The sequence below is a fragment of the Sylvia atricapilla genome, chromosome 5 (assembly GCF_009819655.1).
Source record: "Sylvia atricapilla isolate bSylAtr1 chromosome 5, bSylAtr1.pri, whole genome shotgun sequence".
In the NCBI taxonomy this organism is placed as follows: Eukaryota; Metazoa; Chordata; class Aves; order Passeriformes; family Sylviidae; genus Sylvia; species Sylvia atricapilla.
The window spans coordinates 41,973,946-41,995,604 of NC_089144.1; the positions used below are offsets into that span (position 1 = coordinate 41,973,946).

Here is a 21,659-nt window from a genome sequence, read left to right on the forward strand (position 1 = left end):
ATGAAACAATAATAAAGAAGTAGCTCTTGCTATTAGATTAAAAAATTATTAAAAAACATTACTACATCAGTTGTAATTGACAACCTAATTAATTTTCACTTATATTCTAAAACATTCTAATACTCCTTAAAATAGCCTTTTCAAAACACTATGATTTCATAAATCAATAAATGCATACAAAGTTCATCCAAATTTATCAAACTACCCCAGCAATCAGGGCAACTATATATATCATCACAGTTCTATTCCGAATTGTTTAAAACACAGTGCATTCCCACTCCTTTACTAAGATTAAGTTTTGCAAAGAAATATTGCAGTGGTTGTTTGACAGCTTTTTCTAAACAGATCTTTCCCTTTTCACTTAATTTTAAAGTTCTCTGGTTCTCTAAGTATGTAAAACACTATTTTAGAAGATTAGTTTCTGGCAAATCTTTTTGCATCACCAAAGCTGTCTTAAAAAGCAAATTTAAACTTGGCTTCTTGTAAGATAATACTTCATTCCTCATTCCTTCCCTGGAAGAACTATTCCACAGAGTAAACTGTACAACTTAAAACAAGATATAGGACTTTACAGAACGACTCATCATTTCAAACACCTAATTTCTGTTACATATTTATAAATAAAAAATGTAAGACTCCTGGATTTTTGAAGAAATAGACTGTGAGCTTTTTTGTACACAGCTCTCCCCAGAAGAAAGGCATGCTTGGTGTTTAACCTGATGGAACATTGCAGGGATAAAGTAACATTAAGAAGAATAAGATCTGAAGTTAAAAAGGACAAATTCATAGATCCACTTCATGAATTTCAGGAAGATTTGTACAATGACACTGTTTCATTCGTTAAATTCAGTGTCTTCTAAATGATGTGGATTGTTCCAAATTATCAGAACAGCCACTTTTTAAGTACAAAATAAATTATATACCTTTTCATTGGCACTTGCCAGCTGATTAGACAAACTTGTTGCCTCCTTCTGAGTCTCTCTGAGCTCCTGTCTCAATTCCTCATTTCGTCCAGTAAGCTGGTCAACCTGGGCTTTCAAGTGCACACTAGCATCAAAGATCCCATCTGAATTCTTTGACTCCATTGCCTAATGCAGTAAACAGTTAATTAACATAACAAAGAAAAAGTGTAGAAAAGCTTTAGTTTTTTCAGAGTAAACTGGAGCCCTCAAGTTTAGACTACATGAAATTAGCAAAAAATGCATGACATTTTTACCCTGTAAACTCTATAAAGCTAAATAGTAATTTAGAAAGCAAGCTTACATGAACTAAGCGATCCAGACTAGGGATTATTAAGGCCGTTTCTCCTCCCTTCATACTAGAATCTTTCTGCATCTCTTTGATGGCTTGCAATATTTCTTTCATTCCTTGTTCAAGTTGTTTATTCTCTTCTGATAACTCTTTTACTGTAATAAAAGTCGCAAATCTGTTAAAAAGCACTGAAAAAATGACTTAAGGTTTCCTAGGACATTTCATCATGATACTTGTTGATTTGATAAATTAAAAGAATGTTGATATTATACATACATAGGCATAACCAATTATGAAATTAAAATCAAGAGCTTCTAGGAAAATCTGGGAGGTGTATCTTACTGATGAAATATTAAGAAAAAAATTAATTAAATGCTTCATGGGAGCACAACTGACTTCACTGAACCTTCCAGTATTCAATGCTTATTTCACTTTAAACTTCTTTAGTAGCCTGTCTGACTTTTACCAGTTCAGAAACGGAAATGTCTGGGTGTAACAATAAGGTATGTAGGAATTGCCTGAATTCCTTCTCCAGAATGAGAAAAAAGGAGGATTTTAATTTAGTGGCTGTCAAGGACTCTCAAAACTCCTACAACCTGTATTTTTTCAATGAAATTCCAATTTCCAGCACAAAACAAGAAGTCTGAAAACTAAAAAAGAACACAAAAAACCTGTCAGGACACGCTCTGCATTCAAACAATATGGCTAACCATACTGAACACACAGGAGTAAACTGCCAAAAATTTGAGTAGTTTCACCAAGCCTATTTTGAAAATTCAAAAAGAATTTTAAGATTTCACATTCTCTGGAGAAAAAAACCTAAGCTTCTTGTCCAGAGAAATTACAATTATTTTTATTTCTGAGCTTTCAAGCAGTGCACTTCAGCTAACATACCTAAATATATATTTTATATATATATATATGAATATATAGAATAGTGAAGACTATAGTGAATATATACGCAAGCAGCAAGTGGCTCCAATTTCCCAACACTTCCTTTCAGCCAGAAAAGCCCTACGATTACATAAGTTGTGTAATTGTTAAAAGCGGGATTACTCACACACTAAAAGCCTTTACTATGTCTGAATCAAGAAGGAAAAACATGAGAGATAATATTTTAATGTATTTAGTGTCAATAAACTATGTTTCATGTACTATCACTGGTTTGGTAACTATGTATGTATATTTACACATACATGCAAAGATATATACTAATATAAACTCAAGATTTTAACAAGTCAGAGATTTATGATCACAATTACAGAAACAGAACAACTAAATAAGCAAACTATCTACAGGTACCTGATAATATTCCCTAGTTTTAAAATAGGTTGCAACTTACATTTTGATTGAAATTTGGCCATTACAGTCCTGTTCTTCTCCAAATCTCTCTCTCTCTCACGTAATTCAGTTTCAAGATACTCATTCTAGAGAATGAAAAACATAAAAAAAAGTTTCTCTGAGACAAAAAATAGACAGAATCTAATTTTAGCAGTTTAATATTTTAGTCTCAGAGTTCTTCAAATTTGAAATATGCATTCATGAAAATTTCCCTGTCCACATAATGATTTCTTGCCTAAATAGATTCACTGGAATAGTTACATGAGGTGTATCCCATATAACACTGTCCATAACAAAATATGTACTCTTGGGTCATGCAGCAGCTGGAATAGTGGTCTGGTACAAACTAGACATCTGTGAGGCTTTGTAAGTTGTGGCTCCAGTGATATGAAAACACCAAGCGCTTCAAAATTACACTTGTGTTCAACTAGTTGCCACTCTACCATATAAGCTTAAAACCTAAAGGAATTGAGTAAGTCTTTCTGCTTTTTTCCAAGTGATCTGAATTCTCATGTATGCCAGAAGTTCTTGTACATAGATTTCCCTTCTAAGTAGAAATACAGCTGAAAATAGCCTTTCTATTTTCAGCTATATTCTTCGTCTTCAGAACTTCAGCTGGCACTACTTCATCTGCATGTTTCTGCATTCCACATTACATGAGCTGCTAAGATGTATTTACAAAAAAAAAAAATAGAATATTAACTAGTCTTCTAAAAAATATTACAAATTATTCATTTTGGGATTTTTTAAAAACAGTTAATAAAAGCCCCTAGATAAGTATTTTAACAAATATTTATAAAATAGGTGGTTTGAATTTTTGAAAGAGAAATAAAAGAAATGTTCATAAACTTGCTTTATGAACCTACCTTTGCTTCTACTTCAGAAATGTCATGTCTGCTCAGGAAATCCAACTTCCTTGTATTCTTTCCCTTCTCTTCAGTAAAGCTATCAGTCATCTGCATATTATCAGCATCCAATCCTAAGTGCAAGTAGATGTACAAGTAATAAATTATTAGGAAATTTTACTTGGTCTCAAATCAAAAGAATACACTTTGTTTATTATATCTGAGTTCTAGTTTTTTACCTTTCCATCTGAGCCTTATGGTGCCCCGAGTGCTATGGAATTGAACTTTTTTAAATTTTGAAACACATTAATTAAGTGGATTTACTGGAATTTTTGGGGAGATCATACTGCACCAACTGCAAGGCAATGACAAAAGGCTCAGTGATGTGCTGACAAGTCAGCACAACTCAAGAAAATACTAGGCTGTAACATCAGGAAATCCAAAACCACTCACCTCTTCCTACAGATTCAATGCAATGTATTTAGCCTTTAAATTGAAACAAATGTGTAAATATAACATAGCTAAATTAACTATAAACAGAATGTTTAAGTATAAACAGAATGTTTTTGAAAGGACAGTTTATATTAAAAACATCCTACCTATTGTTGCAACTCTTCTTCCTTTCTCCTGAGCCAACTTACGAATGTGTTTTTTCAGTTCAATTCTTTCCTCTTCAAGTCTTTCAATCTGCATATTGTTATTCAGATATTAAGATCTGTATTTAATTTCATGCAAATGCATTTTTATTACATAGCTCTTACGCAAAAATAGGATTTATCACTTACCTCTTGCAAAAGAATCTGGTTTTCAGCTCTATATTGCTGCTGCTTCAGTGCTTTGCTGTTTCTGAATTCATTTAAATCAATAATTGTCTTTGGCTCAAGACCTAAAACAAAGTTTATCACAGTTTTTTATTAAGGAGGAACATTAATGATAGGTAACGCAGCTAATTTATGTAAGAACATAACTAGAGAAGTAGAGTTAAAAAAGGAATTTGTTGAATTATAAAATATATAACTATAACAAACACACATCTTACACTCCATGTATTAAGACCAGAAGAAAGATTCATTTTACCTCAGTTACTCGAAACCCAAAATGCACTAAAGAGGCACTCAAAAATTATTTTATTTATGTTTAAATTCTTCTATTTAAAAATAAGCCTATATGAAGTTTGCTCTGTATTTTTCATCTAGCATTACAACTTCAGGATGCTGTGGTTTCCAAATACCATATTACGAAGTTTATTATGTAGTGTGTGGTCAAAGATGAATCAAAACAAAAAAAGAATAGAGAATCCATTCTCTTACTTTCTTCAGTCAAAGGAACCTGAAAGCCAAGTTCATTCATACAGTTTTTTCCAAATTAATTAAAACTACTTGAAAATATTGGCAGACTATAACAAATTATTTCCAGTGTCTTGGTACAGTAAAAAACTTCCAATGGAGAATCCTATTTCAATTTTTACACAACAAATAATTGAACATGTACTGGATACAGCATACCTAAGCGCTCTCTGAGTTCTTCATTTTCATCAAGGAAGTCATTTATTTTAAGTTCAAGTTTATTGACTTCCTTTATTAATGACTCAATCTCATGTTCTCGTATTTTGATTTGCTTTCTTAAACTTTTGATTTCAGCAACAGCTTCTTCCAAGCCATATATTCCCTGTAAAAACCCCAAACAAGAAGTAAGAACAAAACAACCAAGAGAAGACCTTCTGAAACAGATCATGAATCTTTCTTTCATCATTACACAGACAAGAAAAAATGCTTTTCAATCTCTATCACTCTTCTGCACTATGCTTAGTGAAAAAAGTTACCAAATAAAACGCAGATCCTATAAATCTGACCTTGACTACAGAGGAGTCTGCATATTTCAAGAGTGGGTCTTCCAGCTACATGATCCTTTGAAGAATCATACCTTGAGTGTTCAATTACTGTTCAGTAAGGAAAAGAAGAAGGAACGGGAAGGGCATCAAAGTAATTTGTTTAATTTTTAATTAGAACAACTAAATAAATATGGGAGGACAAAACACTCTCTTAAAAATGTAATTAATACCCTCTCCACTCTGACAAACTGTTTACCAGTTCATAGTCTCTCATTCTTTTCAAAGTCTCAACAAGCTCTTTGTCTTTTTCTCTAGCATGTGCTTCTGCCAATTCTGCTGATTTCTCAGCCTCCATAGTTCTCTCTTCTAGCATTTTTAACTTTTCTTGCATATCCCCAATTTGGTTCTGCTGAGTAAGAGATGAGTGACCTGGAAAAAAAATCCTGGATGTTTACAATTCAACTAGAAATTCTTGCTATCTGCCATTAATCAAGACAGAAACACTTCAGAAAACACTTCATTTTCTGTTCTTTTTAATTAGGAAATTACAAGACATTACATAAAAGAGGTTAGGTTTTCTTCTCCCCAACGTTTCTATCACACAAAATTATTGTAAGTGGGTGCACAGTAGGGACACCGGAATGTATTTGGAATGTATGCTATTATCTCTTTTCAATTCTTGATGGAGCTGAGACTTTATATGTTATGCTCTAACTTATACAGATCAGGTATAGTTTTATTGTCCATAAAACCCAATGAAGTAATCTGGATAAATTTAAACTCTTCACAAACGTTTAATAGAAGAAAATTAAGAAAAAAAGATTAGAGACTAAAATTACTCAAATATCGCATTTTTTTTCCTGTGCTTCTAAAAAAATAAAGAATGAACAGTAAATTTGTGGTTTCTGATTTTCCTGATTTTGACATTAATACAAAATAGTCATGTTACCTTTATCTTTTTGGAGATCATCTTTTAATTTCTCAATAACAAATGCATTTTTCTCCATTTCTTTTGTATACTGTTCAACTTGCTCAGTGAGCAATTTTATCTGAGCATCTCGTTCTTGGACACCCTGGGCATGCAAAAAAAAGAAACTCCATTAAAGGATCCTTCTTTACTGACAGGCAAACTACCAATATAGAATACCACATACAAAATGAAGAAATGACATGTAGCTAACACAAAACAATTTACAGAACATCAAATATACTATACTTACAACAGAGAGTTCAGATATTATCTAGAAGTTTGGTATATAAATGCAGTGCAGGAAAAATAAAGAAGAAAATAAAAATAAAGCACTCAAACACAGAAAAACAAGCAGCATTTTAGTATAGTGATTTTAAATGGAAACAGTACTCTCAGAGTTTGCCAGTGTTAGATGAAAAGTTTCACATGATAACAGGTTTCTTGCAGTTTCCTCATAAACAATTGCCATTGGGAACTGAGATATATAAGTTCAAGATTGCAAGGACTAACGATTCATCACACAACACGTGAATTGCAGACAGCCTTTCAGCAAACCATCCATCTTCTAAAAATTCATATTGTATCTTGTTTTGGATGTATATACATTGATAGGAACACACAGACTGTGGAAGTGTCTTCTGTATACTATCCTATTCCTGGACTTGTACATGTACTTTAGACACAACATGGAAAGCTTAACATTATTTTTTCTGTGATTAATAAAAAAAAGTGGTAGGAGATTAAGAGACTTTAAAACAGTTACAGGCATTAATAAAAATAAAATATAAAATATTAATAATGTAGTTTTAAAAATGTACAAATCTCAAGGTCTTTACCTTACACTTTGGATACAGTACACAATGTTCTGAAAAACGATTTTCAGGCTTTCTTACAAATATAATCACATTTGAAACTTTAAAATAGAGAGCTTAGCAAAATTGCAAAAACCTAGATATAACCCTTTAGAATATAAAAATACATTGAAGGACAGAAAGTTCAGTCCATTTAGAGTAAGAACCTGAGCAGTAAATTGATATAATTTTTAAATGTCTGCTTAAAATACATGCTTATTTCCACAAAACATTTCAAAATGCCATGCTAAGAATGTCCCTTCCCCACCCCCAAAAAAAGCAACCTCTACAGCCATCTTATTAGCTAAAACCAAGCAGCTGCTTATTGAAGTTACTTTCAGCTGCTTTCCTCTTCTGATACCCAAGGCTGATTTGTACTTTAGGGTGTTTTTCTTTTGAGAAGCTATCTGTCACTAGGTTTGGAAGACTGCATAAATGTATCTCACCACACTGCTCAGTTTATAAGAACACAAAATGTAACATAAATGTCATTTCAATTTATTCTAAAAACTTGGAAGCAAGGCAGGAAATCATGCTGGAATCAGCGAGTATGCTTTCCATAGAGATTATTTCAGGATTCCTAATGGACCACGTTATTTTGGGGGGACGGGGAGGGAGTTCTGTTTTTTAAGAAAGCGGAGACATTCAAAATTGTGAAGAACTACGTAATTTTGCATGAATATGAAAGATACACAAATTTAGCTAGCTCTATCATATGAGGAACCACAGAGTCAATCAGATGAGACAAATGAACACAGAAAATTGAGTACTAGGTAAGACTGTACTAGTACTTGAGTACTAGCAATTGAGTACTAGTACTGTTCTAGTAATTGAGTACTGTTCCTTAACTAATAAATGTAGTGGACAGAACCTAAGCCATACTTTAGAAACACTACATAATAGTTAGAAAAGGTAAATAAGAAAGTAGCAGAGCCAGTTATCAAGAGTTCAGGCCATACTTACATATGTACAGAGAAGTTTTCTTTGTACATTGTCTATTAAGCTAACTTTGCAGTGGAATGAATCGATCTGTCTCACTAATTCTCAAAATTAACCATTTCATATTTGCAAACTATGAAAGAGTAAATATATATTTGGTCAATAGCATATCTAGTTAATGGTGATCTCTGTGTGCAAAATCTCACATGAACTGTACCTGCTGAAGGGACAGTATACTGTTTCTGTCTACATCAAGTTGAACCATTTTCATTTTCTCTTCCAAGTTAAATAACATTTGCTGATACTCTAGCAGTTCATCATCTTTTGAAGCTAAGATTTTCTGAAAAGAAGATAAAATACCATCAGAACACTTGAAGTAATTCCTAGAAAGGATTTTAAAAGTACTAAAACATACCTTCCATTCTTCAACTTTTGCATTTACAGCTGCCATGAGTGGATCATCTTCCTCATTCTTTGCTTTCAGCTGGTCTGAAAGATCCTGAACCTAGACATGCCATTTGGATGAACATCACATTACAAAAAGGTTTGGGCCTAACCTGTGTATATGTAAAAACACACTATATCAAGTACATAATATTTAACAGATTATTATTACAACAGCAAGGGAATGACTTTTGAGAACAGTGCATGACCAACGTTCAAAAAAAAAAAAAAACTGTGATCTGTAGTCGAATTTTAAAGCTCATTCAAAGATCACACTACTTCTAAAGAGCACTACTTTAGAGTAGTGTGTGGTTTTAACTGAATAGATAGAAGGTTTTAACTTAAGCTGAAATATGAAAAGAGAGTAGACACCTAAAAAATTTTATTAAATAATTAGTAATTTCTTACTTGAAATTTGTACCGATCTGTCTCCTTTCTCAACTCATCCATAATAATATCAGACTGTTGCACAATTAGTTTCATTTTGCTATATTCATCAGTCATCTTCTCCATTTCTTGCACAGATTCCTCAAGGTTTTTCCTCATTTCTTGGTTTTGAATCTCTAACTTCTCATTAGCTTCAGTCAAATTCTGCAAAAATAAAGAAAACACTGCTTTTAGAAAGTGCCCATCTTAATACCTGCATATGAACTTTAAAGTCTTACTCAAAATCAGCACAGAATACAGTATTTCCCCTCCAGGTTATCAATTTCAACAAATCCAAACAGCACATAAGACATATCTCTCTCCCTGTCAGTAACTTCATTAACTCTGCCAAATTCATAGATGCAGACTGTATGTACAACAGAACCCTATTACATTATGAATTCCCTTACTCCATATGACTTTATCTGTAAATTGACATAGTGTCATGAGAGACACTACGGTCAGGAAAACTCAGATAGCTACTCAATAGAATGCATAGATTTTTACCTGAATTTCATCCAAATACTGGACAAGCTCAGAGCTTCTTTTAAACAGCTGTGATGAGTAATCAGAAACCTCTCCTCTTCGTAATGGAATTGCTTCCTTTTGAGAATCTATTTGCCTCTGATAGTCAACTACATCCTGACGCAATTGTTCATTCTGCACAAAAAGCAATCTAAACTTAAATCCATTTCTAAGAGCTGAAGACAAACTTGCTGTATTTCTAGCGATCTAACACAAAGAACTACGACAGACAAAACCCATCCAAATTCCTACAGTCTGCTTTTAGAATTCTTGGAAGCCTCACCTTTTTCTTTATGCGCTTTTTCTTCATATTAAAAAGAAGAAAACAAGACCAAGAGAACAAAGCATGAAAAATATTAAAAATTAGCTTTGCTTTTGGAAGACTAAATATTAATCAATACAGAGACAAAATAAAATAGCTTTTGTTATACCTCCGCAAGCACACATACACGTGTGCATATATGTATGCAGGTATACGACATATGATTATCAAAGTTTTACCCCAGGACAATAACTAAACAAATCTACTTGTCAATAAATATTTAAGAAAAGCATTAAAAATTCAAAACCCAAAAACCAGGCCAAGCTAATGCACAGTAGGACTATTCAAACTGAAATGTAGAGACTTTCTGACCTCAATTAACTAGGTCTCATTGGAGCAGAGGTATTACATATACTAGTAAACAGGAAATGTTCCAAATTAAACATAACACCAACAATTATAAATACATAAATGTAGTAATATATTTATTTTAAAAGTTGAAAATACAGTAAATCAGCAATAAGTTTTGCTAACCTCTCTCCTGAATCTGATGTTTTCATTTTCAGAATCTTCAATTCGAAGAGCAAGCTACAAGACAGAAAACCATTATAAGCATCACTGACACCACAAAGAACTGCAGAAACAAAATAAGAAGCTACATACACAGTTATCCTATTTCATTAGTAGGTTTTTTTAATTTCAGATGCTTTTTTCAGAATATCAACTTTTCAAAATACTTGACAGAACAGCTTCTAGAGATGTCAAGCTCAAGTCCTTCTTACCTGTTCATTCACTTTCTTCTCCTTTTCCAGCTCTTTTTCTGTATCTGTTAACTGTCTCTCTTTTTGTTCCAACTGTTTTTCCAGTTGGCGGATCTCATCACGCAAAAAACGAGTATCACGACCACCAGCAGATTTTTGTGCCATCTTATGAGTATTAAAATGACATAATAAATATAGTAGATACTCAAAGTAGAAAGAATTTTAAAAAACCAAAGCAGATGCTAAGACTAAAATAAATGGGATTTTTCAAGTATAAAACAGTCAAGTAATTATTCACCCAAGACTGGTGCATATTCAAAAAAAACAATAAAAAGCATTTGCTAAAATGGAGGGCTATTTCATCACTTTACAAGACTATATACTATTCTAAAATAAAATAATTAAAAGACTCCACCAAAGAACTCTATACACTAAAAAATTCTTAAAACATACCTCTAATTCATTTTGAAGTTTCATCAACTTGGTTTTAAAATTATTTTCTGTTAAAATGGAACAAATGTGAATTACTCAGTAAGGTAAAAAGCACATAAAACAACAATGGTTAACCTTAGACTTCAAATATTTGGCTTCATTGATGCAATTGACTTCAGAGCAGTTGGTATTTTGTCCAGTTCTCTACCAAAAAAGCCACAAAACACCAAGAACAAAAATCTAAAAACCACATTTAACAAATCATTTAGGAACAGCATAAAAAAGCTTGCTTACCACATCTGGCTTGCTCTTCACCAGCTTTTTCAACTTCTTCTAGTGCCAGTTCTACCTCTTGGGTTTTCATCTGCGAAAAGAAGCATAGCAAGCAAAGAAGAAATATTTACTGCTACCATAAATTAAAAGATTGTTCCATAGACTTCATGTTTAAAACATATTTATTTTGAGAAATCTACTTGCATTTTCCATCTATATAACTATGTTATTCCAATTCACTTCACTGCCCACTACTAAATTCCAATACCTATACAAGAAGGCACTCGGGTGCAAACACACATTTAGCATATAAATTACCTTAGGAGTAAGCACTATTTTCAGGAAGAGGGAAAAAATAATAACAGTGCTTCCATTTAAACAAAAAAATAAACAAATGTATCTGCAGAATTGAAGAAAGTAAGGCTGAAAATACAAACCTTCAGTAGTGATTGTGCAATTTTAAAAAGGTGTATCATTTTTTCTGGAGTTTCAGTTTTTAAATCTTTCCCATCAATCTAAGGAAAGAGACAAAACTGGTTTTACACTAATATCAATGAAATCCACAAAATAAATATTTCATGTATGTGAAGGACCAGAGACAGTTTATGGAAGAAGATATTACAAAACCCTCATGTTCCCTTTCTCTCAAACACCTTGAACATGATATCCAGCAATGTGTCCGCTAGTTCCTCCTGATGAGGCAGAGTATCTGGATCAACTTTCATGAGCTTCTTCCAACTAAAAATGGGTGCCATATTGAAGGTATGACTTTTTTTTTTCCTGGAACAGAGATTAAGATAACAGTTATCAGGTATTATCAGTGCAAACTAATTTTAGGTGAAATGATTTCATGGAGGCTGGCCACTGAACACACCAGATGACTCTAATAACAGTTACACTGATGAACATTCTGTTCACATTTAGATCTATTGCAAACTAGGCGGCTATAATAAAACTGGGTTTTTTTAATGTTAAAAATTACACCATGTATACTCAATGACAGTGAAGATCAGGACAGAGGAAATCTGTATTTTAACTTCAATGTTCTTGCTTTCTTCTTCATTTCTTAATGTGGTATTTTTTATGCCAATGAACAAACATAAAAATAATTACTTCTAATATCTAAAATACAACCAAGACTTTCTTTAATTTGATACTGTGAGCACCAACTTCTTGACATTGTATCACACATCATTTCTTTTTTATTAGAATATTTCAACTGACATTTGAAAGGACATTAATCAACCTGGAAACTTAGAAAAATCTCATCAGAAAGTGGTGGAAAGCTTTCTTCTGCTGCTTACCTACTGGTTGCTGTGGGCCACGGTGATTTCTCACATACGTGAAAGTTAATGCAGTACCTGAAAAAGGCAGAAGGGATTGGAAATCTTGGGTTATTCTGTTCTTTGGAGGCATCTCTAGACCTTCTGATCAAAATTTCAAAAAGCAAATTCTGACAAGTTTAGAACAGAACATTTTTAAACTACTAAATTATGAAGATAGCACAAATGGTTAAGAAAAATTATGAAAGAAATAAAACTATTTAGAATGGTAAATGCAGCATTATTCAAAATGCTAATGACACAGCAGGGGGTATGTATTTTACAGAAAAAGCTCAATCAATAACTTCAGCAATGCTGTATACTGAGCACAACATTTTGAGATCTCATCCATCGTGCACCCTGTTCCTCATTCAGGAGTTTAAACACTCAACAACTGAAAGCTCCTTCCTTAACAAAAGGCTGAAACTGCTATTACTTCCCAAAACTAATATGCCTAAGCATTCTGAAATAAGAGCCGCCAGATTCAGAAATACAGCTGTATGCTTAAGGGAGGATAAAAGTGACCTTCATCTTGTCTGACAATGTGAACTACTTGCAAGATCCCCTATATTTACTATATTTCTTCAATGTTTACAAAACAGAAAACATGCATTACATTCAATCCATGACTTCACAAGGATGACACCCTATATATGTTATTGCTTTTCTGTTTCGTTGTAATGGCAAAGGATAATACAAGGAGAATACTGGTGCTTTCACTTATTCAGTTAATTGAACACTACTTGATTTCAGCAACATCCTTGTCTAAGGATCAGAGTTCTTAAACATATTCATTTTTTCTTAAACCATGAGATGTAGAACTTAGGAGTTTTAAATGCTCAAAAATCAAAACTATTCTGAAAGCAAATACACCAACTTACTAGTGTCAATCCTTTGCTACCTTCCATCTCTCATATATCTTTTTCTCTTAACTTACAAAATAACGTCCTAAGAAAATATCAGTCCTAAAATTTTTTCCAAAAGGAGAGAGATCTGTTCATAAACAACTTAATCCAACTTGTCGGAGACCAGGTATAGTAAGGTAGGGGATACAACCTATGCACAAAGTATGTTCTACAGTAAATACATACTGTGAGCGAATTTATTTAATTGAAGAGGTTTTCATCATTTCACTCATTTGTTATCCTCAACTAAAACCTGTGGTTTCAGTAAACAGATGATCCACGTGGTGAGACGCTGAGCTTATGGGTCTACAAAATGTGTGAAACAGATGGAGATTTGGTATTAGTTACCATAAGATTTTCTGGACTTACTCAAGGAACCGAACATGCATAAAATGGCCAGACGTTGTAAAGTTCAGCAGACTCAGACAGAAAAGGAAGTCTAGAGGATATGCTCAAGTACTACCAGAACAACAGTGCCCTGGTCTGACCACAGGAAACCACGCAGAAGCAGCCAAGCTTACATGGTGATACCTTACCACCACAGCGAGATCAAGCACCACTGGCAAGAGCAGCTCCTTTCCCACCAAGGTGTGTATAACGGGCAACACAGAGTCATGTGCGTGCACTCGAGGCGGACTTAATATCGAGAAGCACCACGGCCATCTGGGAGATGTGCTCTACTAACTCCGTATTTGTTTACATGAGGTATTCCAGTGTAAGTTACTCGACTGCATTTGCCCAGAGTAGCTATGCGAAGCGCAAGATCTTAATTACAAAGCCTCCGACAAGAGAAGATCTTTGCAGAGTTCCCGTTCTCTCCTGTTTGGCATATACCAGCCACAGGATACAGTGAGAGCCCAGGATCCCTCCACGGCACTGAGACAATTTTGCCCCCCGTTTCATTCTATCTCTGCCGAACTGACAAATGCCATGTTTTGCGGCTGCCTTCCCAACGAGGCGCAGCAGAGACAGCAGCCGAGAGCAGACACAGAGGGACGCTCCCCCCCAGCCTCAGCCTGCGCCGTCTGCGCCCGGCCCCGCCTGTCCGGGACCCGCGGCGGCCCGCAGGAGCGGAGCGGCCCCGCCGTCCCCAGCCCGGCCGCTCCCGGGGAAGCGCGGGCCGCTCCGGCCGGGGGCAGCTTTTGGTCTCTTTGCCCGGAGCACCCCCTGCCCCGTGGCCTCACCGCTCACGGAGGATGACGGTGGCCGCTGCCAGGCGACGCCATCAGACTCTCCCGCGGACCCGGATACCCGTGGGCGCAGGGAAAGTCATCGCTCCCGGGGTACCCAGAGATAAGCCCCAAGCGGGTTCTCTCAGTCCCGAGGGGCAGCCAGGCGGGCAGGACGCGATCCCGTCCGAGCGCGCCACTTCGTAGGGGCAACGGCGCCGAGCACCACCCCCGCCACCGGGCACGGTCCCCGGGACTACAGCTCCCGGCATGCCTCTGGGCGGACCGCACCGCCCACCTTTTTCCCGACAGCCTCTGCGGGGCGGAGAGCGGGGCGGCGCGCGTGCGCGTCTGCGGCGGCGGAGCGCGCGGTGGGTGGCGGCTCCGGTGGCGGGGCCGCGGCCGCGGTGTTTGTCCCAGCCTCAGGTAGGGCGGGCATGGCGCTCTGCGGCCGCCTCCCCGCGACGGGCCTTGCCGGGGCTGGGATGGGGGACGGAGGGGGCAGTAGGTCCAGTGTAGCTGCTGCCCACGGTAGTTTCAGTCCGCTGGCCGTAGCTGCCGTGCCGTGTCGGTGAGCCCTCCTCGCCTGCTGGGCTGCCGTGCGGCCCCGACCCCTGGCTACGCCGCTTGAGCGGTGTACGGGACCGCGCCCTGCCTCGGCCGCCTCAGCCTGCCCTTACCTTGCCTGCCTCGCCCCGGGGCTGCGGGCGGCGTGCTGGCTCCTGCCCGGCCGGGGAGGGCTGCGGGACTGCCCGGGTACGCCGGTGCTTTGGGGGTAGGTAGGGAATAGTGAGGGCCAGGAGGCACGGCAAAAAGCACACCTATAAACTACTCAAATCCATTGGGTACTACTGGCCAGCAAGTCTGAGTTTTGGTAGTGGTCTGATAGCCGAGAAAGTTTGGGATTCTGTGTTTTAGTTAAATGGGTGTGAAGACCTCTTCTCAAATAAAAAGAGAAAACTAGTAACTATTCCAGGCGTGATTATCTCTTTGAATTTGTTTATTCAGCAGCTATGTAGAGCTGCAGTGATTTTGTTCTGTTTTTAATAGTAAAGAGAAAGGTGATTATAACGTTATCTTTGTACTTTTGTCCTCGTTTGGATAATAATTGTGAATTTTTTTGCTATCTCTTGATCGGTGTTGATATTTAATGAAGACTGACAAGATGCAAGATGTCTTGTGCTTATAGTTATCCAGTTCTTCCAGTCACAGCAGGGCTCCAAAGACTTCTATATCTCAGTCAGGGGTTGGTTAATTATAGTTGCATATTTGGTACAAAAAGTAAACTGTGTGGTTAGGGAAGGGAAGGAGACAGGTTATGTACTAATGGGTAATGTTACTAAAAATAAAGTAAATTATGCATAAGTGTAAAACAGTAGCAAGGACGTTTATAGGTGTAGGAAGTGGCACAGAAAATAATGGCACCTTAGCCACAAACTGAGCCTTTGGGAAATTAATCCTTCTGTGGTAGAGAAAATAATCCATTGATGCTAGAATGCTTCTGTATGAGAGGGTGTTTTTAAATCATCTTTATCATGTTAACAAGCTGTTACTGCCAGTATAGCTGTTTAATGTCCTTTATTTAATATGCATCAACATTTTTGAGTGTTCTGTTGCAGAATCAGCAGAGAACATGTTACTACACTTGCTAGTAGTGAAACCAGGTCTGGGTTGTAATTGTTTAGTGCAGCTAGTGAAGACCATTGGTGCAGAAGTAAAAGGTATTTGGGTTTGAGGTGGGCATGGAAACTCCAAAGTGAGAAAAGAGTAAAACAAATTGAAATATTAACCCCACACAAAATGAGAAAACATTTAAAATACATTATGGTTTGGACCAAGTAAATTAATTTTTCTTATGTTTTGCATCACCTCACGTGATGAATTTTGTGTAAATTAATCATCTTTTAGTGGGAATAGATACTTATAGTCCTGGAGCCGAGAAATTATTTCTGCTCCATAGTGAACAGTTTGACCTACTCTGATAGAAGAGTTAGGCATACATGTTAAATCACAGCTTTGATAATAGTGTGCCCTTGCAGAGACCTAATAGAAAAACTGCACCATGAAAAGCCTAATGGAATGTTATTTAAAGTACACAAGAAATCGTATGCAGACCCAGCATACTAAGTAAGGACAGAGCAGCAGAGTCTAAAGGCTGTGTTTTTAGCTTATACCTCACATGTAGCTTTTGTTCATTTATTCTTTGGAGTAAACAAGCATACAGTTTCTGCTGTTGCATTTCTGGAACACCAAGAGTGGTGATAAGTGTTATTTTAGAAACACTATTTCTACATCAGTGAGGCCACAAAAGAAGTTTCATGTAGTTACTCTGACTTGAACAGGTATTATTTTGTTATGGTTTGAGTGCAGCAAAAACACCTGAAGACTTGACATTGAAATGTGAGATTCTGTTACTGATTTAAGTTTTTAAGTTATGAATTGTAAGCTAGACCTGTGTTGTTTGTATTTCAACGGACTTGTATCCAGTTGCATTGAACAAACTGAAGCTAAACCACCAGCTAAAGCAGTATCTTCATCTCACCCATTTTAAATTGTGTTACATTTTGGTCCTTGTTTATATCAGAGTCACCTAAAATGTCCCCCAGTGTTGGTTCAGCTGCTTGGTTGCCAGCAAGTTCTTTACCCCTGGGAGATCTTTCATCTGGCCTGCAACACGTGTTTAGACTTTTTATCAGAGCTGCCAGTGCTCTTCTAGTTAATCCTTCAGAACCATATGAAGAGAAGGCTGGAGGCCATTACCTTCCTGTGTAATGAAGAGCGGTTTCCTAGTAGTCCCATGCCTCTTGATCTGGTAGTGAAAATCTTGCAGGTTTACACAATAAAACTTTTCTTGTTACGTTTATCTTATTTTAGGATCTCAACAAGATGAAAGGGGAATCCAGGCGTGTTTTGTATTATTTCTCCTCTCATCTTCCCAAATACTTATTGCCTTCTAGATCAGATTCAAGCCCAATCATTTAAATCTCAGCTGTGCATCTAAGTTGTTTCATATTGGAGTTGTACCTTGGAGTGGCATTTTTAAGAGTAGATAAAGTTTAAAGTTGTTTGGAAAGGCAAAACAAAAACAGAATTATGATCTCTCTGTCAGTAAGCACTTGTAAATCAGCAGAAAGAATGTTAAATCAAAATAAAAATAAACAAAGGTTAACAAGTAGGCAATACAAATTAGGACATTAACAGAGCCTCAGAAGCTGAGTCAAAATGCTATTTTTAAGTGACTGTGCTACTGGTTTGTATGTATCTCTGCTGATAGTCATCAGTTCAGCTACCAGCTCTTAGATGAACTAGTTGCTCACCTATTTAAAAATAATAATGTTAACTATAGGAGTGGTTTAAACAGCTCTTCATTTTCTTCCACCTTTGATAATTTGAAGGTTTTCTGTGTGAACTGTCAATAATATTCTAAACAGTTCAGAACCTTCAGTGATTAATAAAGTTTATGTCTCTAGAGAAAACATCTCCAGTATTACCTGATTGTTTTAGTAAATTGGCATAACATGTTATTAACATGTTTCAATCTCTGAAAGTGCTGTTACTCAGTAGAAGAAAAAAATATATATGTATGTTTAAGTTTCTAAAGTTTGATAGTCAGATGTGTCTAATGGACAAAAACATATTTGTTCCTACAAGAGTCTTCATGTAAGGTGGCAGATAGCTAATTATGGAGTGCTAAATAGCTTTTGTATGTTTGTGGAATTGCAACTGTATTCTTGCCAAGACACACACTTGCCAATTTTTTTCTAAATTCTAATGGACAGAAAATGGCTTCTGCACTCCCAAATTTCCCAACTGAGGAAACTCTTAGAACATCATTATGCACTTTTTATTTGTGGCAGATACTGCATTTTTTTTTTGCAGCTACTGCATCTTGCAGCATGTGATGTGCTAAACTGTAGTGTTATGGATTGAGTAGCGATCATTGAGAAATACTTTGTTTTCTTACCTCCTGAAAGTGTTTTAGCTCTTTTGGTGGTTGTTACTTGGTTTTTTTGTCAGTGCATTTTTTCAGTTTTGTGGGACTTTCTTATGTTTTATTCTTGCCTGTTATTCTTGAAGACTGGATGAGCTATTAGAGGGATCTCAAGAAGCTGGAAGAGGAAAGCTATGTGCTGTATGAGCCAGATGGGCTTGAGAGTTCTGGTTCTCTTCTGTCCTTTCCACTTAATGTCTCTGTACAAATGTGAAAATGGTGCAGTGCAAAGTGCAAATTTCTGTGCCAAACGGCCTGAGAAATTTAGTCCAGTGATAGTCTGTTTTGTACAGCCTGGGTATTCTCTTTTTTACAGTTGGCTCTCGTGACTATTGTGCAGTTTCTGACTCTCAAGGCTCACCTTGCTGTTTATTGTTTTCAGCTGTATATTCTTCATTACATGGTCAGATATTGTTGTAAATAAAATTATCCAACATAAGTCATGGTAATAAATTATGTGATGTACATGTCTGTCCTGATTTCATGCAGTCAAATGGTAGCTCTGTGGGTGTGCACTAGACCACAAGCTCACCATCATACAGCCCAGGAGGTGGTTAAGTTATCTGAGGGGTAGTTTTAGAAGCTGTGAAAGTAGCAGGTAGGTGAGATACAAAAATAACTTTGAGGAATGTTGAGTCTGTTTGCATGTTTAGGACCGGGTAGTGATGCGGTTGTCCCTCGCAGCAAGTCAGTTTTAACAAAGAAGTTGTTAGACAGCATTTTGGAGGTGTTTGTCAAATACATCCACCACTGCGAGTGAAGTACTGGCACTTGCAAGACCATACTTGGGTCGACATGTCAGTTGGGTAAGAAGCAGAATACATCCACTCACATGAGCAGCCCAGAAATGCCAAGGCTTCAGCAGCCTCTCGCACATCTGTGATTTGCAAGGTTCTCAGTATTACCTACTCCGTACATGGCTTCTTACTTTCCAACTTCAAACTGATTACAGATGAGCTGGCATGAAAGTAGTTTTGGTTGCCAAGAAGCAGTTGCTGTTTTCCAGTGAGTTTAATGGTAAGCATACTTTTGCCTGGCTTGCCAAATACAGATGATCTTTTATAAGCCTCTGCTTTAGTTTTGCATTCTCAACATGTCAGTGATCATTGCAGGTTTGGAGCTTGGAGTGTGACGATGGACCCAACTACAGCAGCAGATAGGAAGTAGTAGTTCTGATGGCAAGACTTCCTCAAAATCTGCATTGTTATGCTAACATAAAGGACCACAAATACTTTTTTTCCATATTTATGCTTAAGTCAGGAAGAGCATTAAAAATACCCTGTAATCAGACCAGGTGGAAAAAATTATTTTCCCAGCTCTGTGTATCTTTACTGTACATTTCAGGAAAGTAAGACCTTAAAATGCCAGAATGCAAGTCAGAAATAATGAAGTACCTGTGCTGCAGTTTTGTGCAATCTACAGGTTGTACGTGGCCTTACCTTTCCTATTTTTCTCTTTGTGCTTAGCCTGGAAGCAGAGTGCCTGAATATGGGGGCTTTACCAGATTTCCATTATGCCTTTCTGTTTTCAAGACCTAGTGCTTTAGCACACAACTAAAATTTGAGAGAGGTATAGTGTGATAGTGTGGTTTGAAGACAAACCAAGTGAGACGCTCTAATTCAGAAAATACAATTTAATGAGAAGAAAAGGAAAATAAAATAAATGCAACAATACAAAAAGAAAAACCACTGACAGAGTCAGAATACAACCTGATCAGGGTGATGGAAGCAGTCCAGGTGAGGTGGTATTCCTGAAGCAGTGATCTCGTAGAAAGATCTGGTAGCTCCAGTCCTCTGGGAATCCAGTGGGTGCATGCTGCTTCTACTGTCCCAAATACCAGCTTATATCCAGGTGAGAATGCTTGGCTCCTTCCCCTGGGCGGAGCATCTCACAATGGGATGATGAGTCATACAGGAGGTCCTTGATGGCCTATTAAAGAGAGAGAGCTCCCGGAGGGAGTTATCTATGAGTCATGCACAAGGCATTGGTGGGCCATTAACTGAAGATGGTGATAGAATACATCCTATACTACAACCCAGGACAGAGAGGTATAGCTTTAGAGGCTACCAAGTTTGGTACAGTCCAAGCAGTACATTGTGTGACTTGCTGCTAAAATCAGAACAGTGCATTTTGTTGCATATATTTGTTGCTTATAGTAAATTTAGTAAAACTATTCAGGATTGCCTGGATAGCCTATGACTCAAATACTTGTCTTGAAAGGCCAAAGTATGGCCATGTATTTGCATGTAGTTGTGATTGTATCTGTGATTGAAATGCGCGTGTAAAGGAGAAGGTGAATTGCAGTAAAAAAATTCAGTGTTAAATGTGAATATTTTCTGGAGTTCTCTGAAAAGTTTCTCTGGTGGGCTAACCACTAAAACATGAACTTTGGATTTATGTAATATCTGAATTTATTTATGCTTAAGAGTTCTCTTTCATTCAAATGAAAACAGTATTTTCCCTACAGCTGGCATGTAGGGAAAGTGGAGCTGTGGCAGGGAGCAGCATCGTCAAAAGTGGTGTTGATTGTGGAGTTCTGAGTGGAAGGAATACTAGAAATTCAGAGCAAAATAAGAGGCTTGTTGAAAGCATCAGAATCACCTAGGATTAAGGGATAAGTAAAATAGGTGTTTTGACATACTTTTTCATGTCAGGAAAAGTTAAGACCTACTGAAAGTTGAAAGAGCTAATAATTAGGCTGATTAAGCTTTGCATTTGGATAAGACACAATACTTAGGAATCAGTTTTGGTTTTTGCTAGTTGGGTTACAGTAGCTGTTTCTGAATAAGTGTTGGTAAAGAATTGGAGGTCACCAGAACTCTACTGACCTAACAATGCCTATTCTTAAATTCTTCTTGAATTTGAATAAATCTTACAGTGGGTTCTGTGGGGTGGTATTACTTGAATTACTTACTCTGTGGTAATGTTATTTAAAATAGTAAAGGCTTGTATGTTGGAAAATCCTGACATGTTTATTGTAGGTCCTTTTCAGATGTCACTGCTTTTCAGTAAAATTAGTGAAATTCAAGAAGTAGGAAGTGCACTGTTCAGAAGCTGTTGCAGAAAAGGAATTTCAGATTCTGGCAGGGTAGAAGCGTATATTTCAAATCCACCTTCTTTG

The 21,659-nt window shown here is 36.7% G+C and overlaps 2 protein-coding genes across 5 annotated transcripts in view; one reads left to right on the plus strand and one right to left on the minus strand.

The window, feature by feature from the left end:
* CEP290 (centrosomal protein 290) overlaps positions 1 to 12,472 on the minus strand; it is a 52,732-nt gene extending 40,260 nt beyond the window's left edge. The window contains exons 1-20 of the mRNA XM_066319247.1: positions 12,456 to 12,472; positions 11,805 to 11,931; positions 11,589 to 11,666; positions 11,173 to 11,242; positions 10,900 to 10,946; positions 10,468 to 10,611; positions 10,220 to 10,273; positions 9,406 to 9,558; positions 8,881 to 9,063; positions 8,444 to 8,533; positions 8,246 to 8,368; positions 6,218 to 6,341; positions 5,525 to 5,697; positions 4,943 to 5,105; positions 4,223 to 4,323; positions 4,037 to 4,124; positions 3,459 to 3,571; positions 2,594 to 2,678; positions 1,264 to 1,406; positions 924 to 1,088 (exon numbers count right to left, since the gene is read on the minus strand). Of these exons, the coding sequence (XP_066175344.1) occupies positions 924 to 1,088; positions 1,264 to 1,406; positions 2,594 to 2,678; positions 3,459 to 3,571; positions 4,037 to 4,124; positions 4,223 to 4,323; positions 4,943 to 5,105; positions 5,525 to 5,697; positions 6,218 to 6,341; positions 8,246 to 8,368; positions 8,444 to 8,533; positions 8,881 to 9,063; positions 9,406 to 9,558; positions 10,220 to 10,273; positions 10,468 to 10,611; positions 10,900 to 10,946; positions 11,173 to 11,242; positions 11,589 to 11,666; positions 11,805 to 11,906 (2,199 nt within the window). The 5' untranslated portion in view covers positions 11,907 to 11,931; positions 12,456 to 12,472. The remainder of the gene's footprint in view (positions 1 to 923; positions 1,089 to 1,263; positions 1,407 to 2,593; positions 2,679 to 3,458; positions 3,572 to 4,036; positions 4,125 to 4,222; positions 4,324 to 4,942; positions 5,106 to 5,524; positions 5,698 to 6,217; positions 6,342 to 8,245; positions 8,369 to 8,443; positions 8,534 to 8,880; positions 9,064 to 9,405; positions 9,559 to 10,219; positions 10,274 to 10,467; positions 10,612 to 10,899; positions 10,947 to 11,172; positions 11,243 to 11,588; positions 11,667 to 11,804; positions 11,932 to 12,455) is intronic.
* Positions 12,473 to 14,889: 2,417 nt separating this feature from the next.
* TMTC3 (transmembrane O-mannosyltransferase targeting cadherins 3) overlaps positions 14,890 to 21,659 on the plus strand; it is a 30,909-nt gene continuing 24,139 nt past the window's right edge. Inside the window, exon 1 of one of the 4 annotated variants that reach the window (XM_066319248.1) lies at positions 14,890 to 14,973. The gene's annotated coding sequence lies outside the window, so the exon portion shown is untranslated. The other 3 variants (XM_066319252.1, XM_066319249.1, XM_066319250.1) reach the window with 3 other exon arrangements.